Source organism: Barbatula barbatula (genome assembly GCF_947034865.1).
Source record: "Barbatula barbatula genome assembly, chromosome: 17".
NCBI lineage: Eukaryota > Metazoa > Chordata > Actinopteri > Cypriniformes > Nemacheilidae > Barbatula > Barbatula barbatula.
The window spans coordinates 4,705,178-4,717,040 of NC_136780.1; the positions used below are offsets into that span (position 1 = coordinate 4,705,178).

Here is an 11,863-nt window from a genome sequence, read left to right on the forward strand (position 1 = left end):
AATAATTGTTGTGGAGAGACGTGCTATTTGTTTTCAAGGTTCCAAGGTTGCTTGGAAAGTGATTCAAAGACGAGGAAAGTTTAGTCTTGCATTTAACAAGGGTCACAAGCCGTATCTAGAAATATCAGAGATTTGACTTGGGCCCTCCGCACGAACACCTTTGCAACCACATTGCAACACCTTATCAACCACTTACAGCACCACTCCTTATTTAATAAACAAAATGAAAACTGTAATTTAATTTGATCTATTTTTAATATAGAAAATGGAACTCTGCTTGATTATGTGCAAGCAGGTTTGTAGCCTATGTGTGTGAAGCAAAGGTTGACAGCCAGCACAGACAGACGGACTTCTATCTCACACACACACACAGACCCGTTGCTGCACAAAAGCCCCCCATCAGCAGTGCAAATCAGCCCTCCGGCACCTTGACCAGAGCAATCTCCTCCATGATGATGTTCTACAGTATCTCTGTAGCTTTGGAACTGCCTTTGCTTAGGATTTGTCTGTGCGTGTTTGTGTGTACATCCTTATCTATAGACGATTTCCTCAGATACACACGCCTGGCCCAAAGTTAACTTCTGGTCTGTGTTTGTTTATCGGTCTGGCTAGTGGCTAATAATATAACTATTTATATAGGATTTTAATTTATATTGTTATATAATTGTATATTAATTTTATTATATATTAATTTTATGAAATAAACCTTAAATAAAACATTCTTTTACTGGTAACCCCAAATAATACTGGCTAGACATACTTTTAACATGCTAGCTAATACGTGTTATTTATACTTGCCGTTTCATCCCTAGAAGCACGTTCTATGTGACAGAATTAAGTTTAGGTACATTCGGGATTTTTGTAAAAATGACATTTGAAAGAGGTAGCTTATAAAGAGGTAAAGCTAAAATTGCAACAAAAAATGTAATTTTGCAATAGTAATTGGAATTAAGCAGGATCAAAAACGGATAAATAAATCTGATATTAAAGAAAGCATATTAAAGTTGTATTTACAACTAATAGCTATCTCTAAGGAAATAACATATTTGTGGGTGTGTGTCGGGTGGGTTTCCTCAGGCATCATCTGTGCTTTTGGCAACCACAAACTAATAATCCCCATTCAACAGAGGAGAAAATCAATGATCACTCTCACTCTGAGCTTGTTTATATCCTATCAGCTCTCTCTTTAGCATTTAATTATACCCTACCGTACATTTCAAACCCATTTGAAAAGACACATTCACAGTACTGGATCAGATCAATCTGATTTGAGCTGGGGGAGGTTCTCTTTGTGTCTTCATGGCAGATGTTTGATTTGTTTTGATCAGAGTGGCGACAGGGACGAATGGCCCGGGTGGTCCTGCAGGATGAAGACATCACTACTAAGATTGAAAATGACTGGAAGAGACTGAACACGCTCATGCATTATCAGGTATGAAAGAGGACACATACATTATCCCATGGTGCCCCAATCTTTCTCAGCTAGTAGACTTTAAAAGACACGTATTATGGATTTTGTTCTTTTTCGATGTATAGAAAAACAGTGTAGTATAAAGACATACTGTACTTGTGACATTAAGCTCGATGGAGACATTTGCTAAGGTTAGTGATATATTTACACTGTTTCTTAAAGAGACAGAAGCAGAAACAGCATTTTTGTGTCATAACCAGGCATCTACAGAAAATTCAGCCCTCCAGACATGAAGCAACAATTACGTTAAACAAAAAATAACACGCCCTTCCTCTTGAAGTGCTCAGAAATCTTACTGTGAGCTTCGGGGACAGACGACAGACTCACACTATCCACCTTTTTCGCAATCCGTCAATTTCCCAATGTGCGTAGGGCTGATGCTTCCGGTTCGCCGTTTGATTCCATTAGCGAGGCATTACCAAGTTAGCTTGAAAGCTTTTAAACGGACGTTATAATACTTTTATGTCATTTAAGAACAGCATAATGTCAAAGAGCAGTGTGTAAATTATTTCACAGGGGCCGCACGGGCATGAGTTTTTAACCTAGACCGTAAAAACAACAAGTGTGAAGTGTGGAGCATCAAACAGGAAGTCACTCACGGTAGTGGCGCCCTCCATGGAGCTGTCAAGAAAAAGGTGGATATGGAGCGATATAACAGAGGACAATTATTGAGCTCAATGGCTGAAATGTGTAGCTGGAAAATGGTTGTGTGTGCTTACTTTATGATTTCTACCTCAGTGGATTAATTACAGACTTTCCCACGTCTGTACTTCAAATACAGAGACGGCACCCGTCAGAAGCAGATCTCAGATAAGAGCAGCTATGAAAAGTTATGACAGAGCAACTTTCGAGCAATAGATTTGTCCTCTAACACTTCACCAAATATTCAAAGTATAGTGTCTCAGCTGTATACTCTCTGCTGCACAGAGTCCTGCTCATTCCCCAAGGACCAGAAAAATAACGGATTTAGGGAAAAGTGAAAGAGAAGAGGCGGAGAAAATAGAGAGCGGGTGTCCCTAGACAACACCGCATTAAAATCCATCACTTCTGAGTCCTCCACACAAGCCCCTCACCTCTCTCCAGAGCTCCGTGGATATTTTAATCCCAGTCGGTTCCTCGCGTTCTTCCATGGAGTAAAAAGAACAGACAGTATAATCAGCGGCTTTGTCCTTGTGACGCTCGGTAAACCTGTGGTCAGCATGTTCTTCACTGATTGCTGATTTTGATTGCGCGGGGCTGATTAAAGCGTCAAGAAGTTCTCATCAGTCAGGACGTTAAAGATGTCGTATAGCTTAGTTTTCTTTTTTGTCCTTGTTCACTTTTACTTGAAATCACAGCAGCACTTGACCTTGCCAGTGTAGGTTGAATGGTGAAACGGTGGATTGGCGGCGTGTCCCACGGGGGCCGCCATACTTCTTAAATTGCCACTTTCAATAGTCCTCTTACATGGTACTCAAACAGTACACCAAGATTAAACTTCTCTCATTTATTTATGTTTTGTCAAACTCACAGTCGTCATTGGGATGCATACTGTTTGTCAGCTATGAAACATTCCCGCTCCAGCATCTGTGATGTGGCAAAAGCTCTTGTATGGTTTCACGCTAATCCTATTTGCATGACTAACGTGACATAGTAGGAGACACGTAACTGCCTCCTTTCCCTCCATCAAGATGCGGCGTCTGAATCAGAGCCGTTTAAGCTTACCGTTCGCCATCAGATAGAGACCAGCCAGAGGATTCAGAGATACGTGTGGAAAAGGGGTCAGCTGTCTGTTTGATGCAGACGTTATCGTGAAGAAAGATCAGCTCTTATCACTCTCACACCCTTCGGCACGGCCCACCCGACTGCCTGCATATGCCTGCCTTGCTGGCGATTATGTCTCAAGGGCAAACCATCTACCCACCATCATTCAGGCTTTATACGGCCTGCATCACTGCTGTGAGAGAAAAAGAAAGGGTGAAAAGATGCGATAGAAAGCCAAAAAATACTGAATGTCGCACAACCCTGGTTATCAAAGAAAGCACGAGGGAATGAGTGAGATAGAGAGAGAGGGCGAGAGAGTAATAAGACCCTTCCTGGTGTCATGCACCTGTCAAAGGGGCAACTGGAAAAACACAGGAACTCAGGAGGGAGACTGTGAGCCGTGGGTAGTAGATGGAGGAAAAAAGACGTTTGGGGTGTGATGAACCCGGTGACATGTGTGAGGTGATTCTGAGGTCTACAATCCTACGTTCTTTCAAGTGGCTTTCCAGTCCGGCTATTAGCCCAGCCTGCAGTGAGGGTCGGCTTAGGAGAGACTAATAGGGTTGGAGCTTATGGGGGCGTAAAAAGGGTAAAGTATCACCATCTTTGGCCTTGAGAATGGAGGAGGAGAATGAAGAATGCTAACTGCCCTCAGACTGCAAAGGGGCTCAGGAGGTGCTCATGCGTCTATTAGAGAGGACAGGGGGGGGGGGCTTCATCTCAAAATGGACTCTACTGTTGATGAGACATCTCATACTGAAAATAATGAGACTTGTATGGATGGATAATAGATGAGGTTGTTGAGCTGTCAGGTCAGCAAAACCTGTCATAAGACCTGTATATGAGTAAAAGAAGATATTTTGAGATATGCCTCGGTAGTTTTGTGCCCTTACAATGGAAGTCAGTGGGGGTCATTGTTGTTTATTTACTCAATATCGTCTTGTTTGTTCTGCAGAAAAAAGAAATTAATGCAAGTTTGAGATGACATGAGAGTTAGCAAATGATCAAATATTTTGCATATTTGAGGGGTAAGCTAACGGTTTAAAGATGAGACTGGGAACCAAAAAGGTTGTATGTTCAAATCCCACATGTATTATTTAATAACTTAATACACTACAATTACTGGATCTTTTATTGTTATATTCATATAGTGAATTGTTTTGCTTTTTATTCAAGATATGCATATTATATGTGGACCGTCTGATAGTCTAATGGTTTTGTGAGCTAGTTGAGGTAATGATGTTGCTTTCATGTTCAGAGTTACAGGCCTCTGTTGGAGTAGACCTCATTTCTACTGTAGCTCTTGACAGTTCAGATTATTACAAAAGATCAGACGGCGCTTGAGCGCTCACAGAGCAGACAATGAAAAATTGAGAGTTTCACCTGAATGTACAGAATCCTGGACTTCACCTTATATTTCCTGATCTCTAAATTAATCGATCATTACATCATGTCAAAACTCTGTTCTATATGTATTTCCAGTTATTATCTGTATCTCTCTCTCTCTCTCTCTCTCTCTCTCTCTCTCTCTCTCTCTCTATATGTGTGTGTGTGAACACAAATATTTCCAATCTATAGTTTTTATTAATGCTGGTGCTGTTACCTTTTCTCTTCTTAGTCCTTTTTAAACAGATAAACTCTGTCCCTCTGTGATGAAAAGTCACCCATTTTTGCACGGCAGCTATTTCTGCAGCTACATTTACTGTCAATTATTGGCTGGATTAGCGCTGTAGTTGCTTAGCAACATGGATATAAATATTTAAAACATAAAAACTCAGCGCCGTGGGTCAGTCTGCGTTACCAACTTAGATCCCGCTACTTATGCAGAACAAATTCGCCTCACGCGTCCAAGACATTCAGACCTTGATGTCAGCCATGTTACATCTGTGCATTTAATTTCCTTCTGCTTTCTGGACTGCTCGTATATTGCTGCTCACAGTTGTGTTTTGAATGTACAAGATAAAGTGACACTGTTACATTATGCATTTGAATAAGCTTCCCTCTCTCTGTTCTTTTCGCTCTGCTCGACTCATTACTGTCTTTTGAGAAGTGTGGAGTGACAGGAGTCTCGCTGAAGAACATCTCATATGCGCTGCCATATGTAAATATGGGCTTTTTCTCTAATCGCACTCCTTTTTCAGTGTGGGAAGAAGCTGCCTTTACTCAAGAATGTGATCAGAGAACACAGCGTGAACGCTCCTAAACGTTTACAACTAGGACAGATCTTTTTGAAATATTTTATTTTAACACTGGGGAGAAACTTGAAAATATCACATCACTTTCTGATGTAATATAATAGTATTGGATGTGTACAGATGGAATACCTGTTCAACAAAATTAATTTATTTGTCAAAAAGCAGATTAACATAATTTGGACTACTAATAAGAAGCTTTGAAACAAAAAACTGTGAACTGGATGATTATGGGAAAAAGTACTCAAGATTAACCGAAGTGTGTATTGTACAGGTGTCGGATCGCTGTGTGGTCGCTTTGGTACCCAAGCAGACATCCTCCTACAACATTCCACCCACAACAAGCATCTCCCGGACCTCCATAAGCAGATATGGTGAGTATTTTCGGTAGATGACGATAAAGATGCGGTATGACATCATAAGGGACAGAGTCCAATTTTGATCAATTTGCAAACTAATTAATATCTTAATAGTATCTGAGTCAACATCATTGTTTTACCAAAAAAAGAGGTTTAGATGTTAAAAAACAAAATCGATGCTCTGTTCCTTTAAACAATGGCTCTCATGACTGTGTGCCGCTGCTTTGCTCAGCAGCCCACGGGATGCCCAAGGGAGTCTTCGGGGTGCCAGAGAATGAGAGAGCTAGAGATGGTTAGAGGAGAAGAGAGAGGTGTTAAAGTTAGTGTGAAGCTCAATAAAGCTGATTTCTTTGCAGAGTGTGGAAGCCACCCGTAATGGACACATTAGCTCCTTCCCCGTAGCGTTGCTTGGAGGGAACACCACAGGGCTCCCATCAGGGCCCTTCTCATTTCCCATCACATTGAGCTGCAGGCCACTCTCTGATTGCTAATTATGCACCAGCAATGATGCTACACATGGGTGAAAAGAAAACAAATGAGACATGGGCCGGTGCTGATATTGGGTCCCTTATGCGTCGTCACCTAGCATCACTACGCAAACATCTTGCCTGGGTTTTAATTCAGTAGATCCATGTGAAGCGCACCTCATATCGTCTCATTTCATTAATCAAAGGAAATGAACGGTTTAGTGAATGAGTGTAGTTATCATCTCTTATCGATTACACACATAATGTCATTTAAAGTTCAGGAGAAAACATCAAAAAGGAAAATTCAAAGAGCAGATGATGGGAGTAGCGCCAAAATGTTGACACGTTTGAACACCTATCTCGATTTACCAGACGCTTTTGTGTGGCAGCTAACCTCAATCATTTGTGTCCTTCATCTTCCTGAAATAGATAGTTAATCGTTTTTAGCGCTTAGATACATTTTACTACATAGAGCTTGTTGGGTATTTTTGGAAACTCGTAATATAGCGACGAGACGGCACAACGGAGGTCTTCGGTTTATCTTTTCTGTGTGTTTTTTGCAAGCTAATTTCATGTGTGGCGGATGAAAAGCAGCTCTCTCATCTGGCAGCGCCCTGGTGCCCATCAATCACGGCATGGCACAGCGGGCACAGCTGTGGCCCAGACACACGCTGATTGATTCATTTCAATTTAATGCTCAACACTTAGCAGCCCGGCCCAATTTAGCATGCCAGCACCCCCGGCCCAAAATAACACGCTGCTCACACACCTCTGACTGGAGGAGAGAGTCTCACACATTGATCAAACATACACGCAACCTGTATGTAAACACATGTGTTTACACTGGTATCAGGCACCTGCATCACACTACTATATGGTTTTTATAAAAATACTCTTGTGAGCACGACTTTACAAATTTACATTTTAGTTTTAAGAACCAACTCAGAATTGTCGGACATTTGTGATTTAGCCATCTATGATTCTGCTGTATTTATTTTTTTTTTGCTGTCAGAAAGTTGTTATATAGGTGTATTTGTATTACTTTGTGCTATTCTGATTTTAAGTAAAAAAAAGAACGTGATCATGCTGGAACACTGGTTCTCATACAGAAAGTCATTTATTAAGTTATTGTATTTATATTGTGCTTTTTATTAACAAGGGAACATTTTATAATTATTATTTTAATATTTAATATGTATTACACAATGTAACATCTCATTTTCAAGGGGGTCCTAAGAACATGAGAAAAATATACAATTATATAATTACTATACAGACATTTTAAATTATTGCAGAAAATATTAAAAAAATATATTAAAAAATATATATATATAAAAATATGTAGAAATAATATATAATAAACATAAATTATTATCTGCAGGATTGTTAAGTTTCTTGTGTTCACATTCTAAAACTGGTGAAAATAATGTGATCACGCTGAAACACTTGTTTTTACCCAGAAAGTCATTTATTTTAGTCATTTAAATTTCTACTAAATATTTAAATTTTTAATTATATAATATACAGTTATATGATTATTTTTACAGAAATTTGACAATTATTTTAGAAAAGATAAAAAAACATTTAAAAAATATATAATATTTGTAAAATCACTGGAAAATTATTGTTTATTATATATTATTTAAGTACGTATAAACAACTATCTGCAGGATTGTTAACAGTTTGTTGCATTTACATGCAGGTCTGCTTCTTAAACTTTGATTTAATGTGATTTGGTCTAATCTGGTTGTAAACATTATACACCCTGGGTACATTTTAGACAGATACACAATCTATACTAGTAATCCCTCAATAGCAACACTGTAGCAGCGGACGAAAGGACTGTAAGTATGCAGTAGCTTAAACTGGATTGAAACCACAATCCTCTTCTTCCTCCCCTGCTGCTAACGACACGATCACACACCCACCCTTTTACAAGTCCAAATCTCCGGGGTCTTCCCTTGTGACTCCGATCTGCTCAGAATTCCTCTTCTGTCTCAAAATAGCCTGGGCTATTTGCCTTCCTTTGCTGTTTCACATCGCCTTTGAAGCCAGGTGACAGTCCAGAGGCAGAGAGATATAGAGAGAGATGCAGAAGATTATACTACCATTGTGAAGAGCCATTCTGGCCTCCCAGGAGGTCTCTCGGCCGGTGTGAAAAAAAGAGACATCTAATTGGAGAAGTGAGCAAGAGACTGATTACTTAACTCGATACGATGGAAAGTGAAAGGAGATGAGTTGGATGAGGTGGTCGGAGAGCTTAAGCCATTAGAAATCTTTAGATGCATTGATTAGGTCCCGCGATGCAGACGTTTGGAGCGTGTCTGCAGAACAATGAATCAGGATGAGCCAATTATGAATCCTTTTAAGAGGAGAGCAGAGAGCCTCGGATCATCTCACTTAGTCTAGATTGACTACACGGGTGAATTGTCTACAGAGAGAAAGAGATGGGTAGGGATAGGGAGAATAAATGAAACTTGAGTGTGTCATGTTGTCTGTTCATCCGGAAAAACTACGGCGTTAGATCTTTATCCTAATTTTTTATTTCTCTCTTATTACAGACTCGACATTCCGATACACGGGAAGCCCAGACAGCCTGCGGTCCCGTGCTCCGATGATCACACCCGACCTGGAGAGCGGAGTCAAGGTCTGGCATCTGGTGAAGAACCACGAGCACGGAGACCAGAAAGAGGGTGATCGTGGCAGCAAGATGGTATCGGAGATCTACCTCACCCGGCTGCTTGCTACTAAGGTAACTATATATTTAAATAGTTAAATCTTAAAAGGATGGATTATGTCATTGTTTATTCACCCTCATGTATTTTAAAACCTGTACATGACCCTTTTTCCTGTGGAACACAAGAGAAGATCTTTGAGAAGTCAATGTTGAGTCCAATGTTGTTCGGTTACCTACATTCTTCAAAATATCATCTTTTATGTTCTGCAAAAGAAAGAAAGTCACACAGGTTTGGAATGACATGAGGGTGAGCAAATGATGAAAGAATTGTCAATTTTGGATGAACTGTTCCTTTAAAGGCACATTAGCAAAACGGCATGTTTACCTAAGACCAGAGAGAAATTGGAAAATGGTTGTGTCAAACTACGTTATGATAAACTTTGTTTGTCTTTCTTAGGGTACACTGCAGAAGTTTGTTGACGACTTGTTCGAGACTCTCTTCAGCACAGTTCATAGAGGTAGCGCCCTTCCGCTTGCTATCAAATACATGTTTGATTTCCTGGATGAACAGGCAGACAAGCACGGCATCCACGACACAGACGTCCGTCACACCTGGAAGAGCAACTGGTAAGAACGTTGTCAAACACACCTCCAAAAAGAACATTGATAAACAGACTCCCCTCGTTCCCAGTAGAAACCAGGGAGTAAAGCAAACACATGCCATCTCTTTGTGTCTCTTTCTGTCTAGCCTTCCTCTGCGTTTCTGGGTGAATGTGATCAAGAATCCGCAGTTTGTTTTCGACATCCACAAGAGCAGCATCACGGATGCATGTCTGTCCGTGGTGGCCCAGACCTTCATGGATTCATGTTCCACATCTGAACACAGATTGGGCAAAGACTCGCCCTCAAATAAGCTGCTTTATGCTAAAGACATACCCAACTACAAGAACTGGGTAGAAAGGTAAAACAATGCATATTTAATAGTAATATTTTATTTTTATAAGTATTTGTATACAAGAAAAATGTAATAATATTTTTTGCAGTCGATAGTACAAACATTGAGTATCGCCCCCTGGCTGTCTCCACAGGTACTACGCTGACATCAGCAGACTGCCAGCCATCTCCGATCAGGACATGAATGCGTATTTGGCTGAACAGGCACGACTCCACTCCAGTGAATTTAACATGCTCAGTGCCCTCAACGAGATTTACTCCTACATAAGCAAGTACAGCGAAGAGGTGAGGTGCAGTTCAACACACACACACTTCCATACGCACCTCTCCTTGTGAACAGCTTTGCTTAAGCTGTTTATTACCTGCTGAAGAAAAAGACCAATTAAACAATGGATTTAGATTTGAAAAAAAATTACAGGTATTTGACAGGATGAGAAATTATTTTTAAACTGTCTCTAAAGCCACAGGTAAGAAACGTCTCTGACACACACGCTATGGAGAGAGAGAGAGAGAGAAGTGGACATAAGAGGGAGGGTATGAATAGAGCTCTGATGAGGAAGATTACACACAGCTAGATCACTGACAGCCACTCCGACACAAAGAGCCGTAGAGTAGGACCCTCGATGGAGATGTTCCAGCTGTAATGGCAGCTCCACTCAGGAGACCCATTAGTCTGACCTTTACTTTACACAGCATTTAGGAGAGCGCCTCTCTTCTCCTCTCATGTAAATATCTCTTTAGTCGTTTGTCTGGGTTTTCAAGAGACCCGATCTCTCTTTTTGGTGTTTTTTTTTGCACTTCGCGAAATGCAGTCAGTCAGTCTGTCTTCAAATAGTGTTGAACAGCGGAAGTCATCTTTTTTGACACAGAGACTCTCCACACAGTCTCACGCAAACCCAATATAAAACTACTAGCCTATTAACAATTTCATTGGTTATTGGTTAATATTTCCCAAAATATGCCTAGAAACTTTTAGAAATATTAATTATTATAGACTAAATTGTTTCCCGGAGCGAGGACAATTAAAACCCAACCTTGAGATGACAACGCTCTTTTGTGCGCAGAGCAAATGTCTGGTGGCCGCCGCCGCGAGGTGGAACATGCTGTACCTGCACTATTTCATTATAAAATGCGAATAGGACATCTGAAAATAATTAACTCTGTCAGGCTTTCAGAGCACTTTACCTGATGAGCGAGCGAGAGAGAGAGAGAGAGAGAGACAGAGAATATGCCCTCTTTTAAAAATGAAGATGACCGCATCAGACAATAATGTGGCGTGCGCTTTGCAACTGCATGAAAAATTCAGCGCACATGCTCCTTGTTAAATACACGCTCAAACTGCGACTTCTCGCGAAGACTCTGAGCTGATGTAAGAGGGTTGAACGGCTCTGTGAGGAACTGAGCAGGTGTGGACCCGAATGAAAGGCATTCTGGGAAAAGCAAGAAAGTGCTTCCACATCTACTTTTACGCATAAGTGCTTTGGGTTTGACTCTTGGATCCAAATGACAGTTTTAATAGCTTCATTGTTTTGATGGGGTGAAAGTCGGTGCATAGAAAAGAAACCTGGTTGGAGTTGAGTTAGGCTGTTGGTTAAAGGAATAGTTTACCCCCAAAAACATAAAAAGTACATCAACGTTTCAAAAGGAGATTTCTCTATACATTCCCAAACACAATTTAGACCATTTTAGAGGTACCATTGTCATAAACGCATTTTTGCTCCTTGTTTATGCCCATATCGATCCAGTTTTCCTCTATTTTCCCTTTTTGATATGCAAACAAGGGCCGTCCGCAGTTCACAATGCAACTTCCCCGGTGTTCTTCCGAAAACTGGTCAGACATTGTAACACAAGCACAGAGAGAGGTCGATCCCATCTGCTCGGCCTTTCTCAACATGACTCGACACTTCATACTGCCATGTTTTAAAAAGAATGCGCGCAGACATTAGATATGGCACACCACAGCGCGGGTCGTACTCGAAAGCTATATTTTCCTTTATAAT

The 11,863-nt window shown here is 40.6% G+C and overlaps 1 protein-coding gene across 1 annotated transcript in view; it reads left to right on the forward strand.

Annotated features, from left to right (window-relative positions):
- The window catches only part of plxna2 (plexin A2), a gene marked incomplete at its 5' end in the record, with an annotated part of 130,562 nt that overhangs the window by 113,759 nt on the left and 4,940 nt on the right, over positions 1 to 11,863 (forward strand). The window contains 6 exons of the mRNA XM_079477514.1: positions 1,329 to 1,432; positions 5,681 to 5,780; positions 8,794 to 8,984; positions 9,367 to 9,536; positions 9,658 to 9,870; positions 9,998 to 10,148. Coding sequence (XP_079333640.1) covers positions 1,329 to 1,432; positions 5,681 to 5,780; positions 8,794 to 8,984; positions 9,367 to 9,536; positions 9,658 to 9,870; positions 9,998 to 10,148 — 929 coding nt within the window. The remainder of the gene's footprint in view (positions 1 to 1,328; positions 1,433 to 5,680; positions 5,781 to 8,793; positions 8,985 to 9,366; positions 9,537 to 9,657; positions 9,871 to 9,997; positions 10,149 to 11,863) is intronic.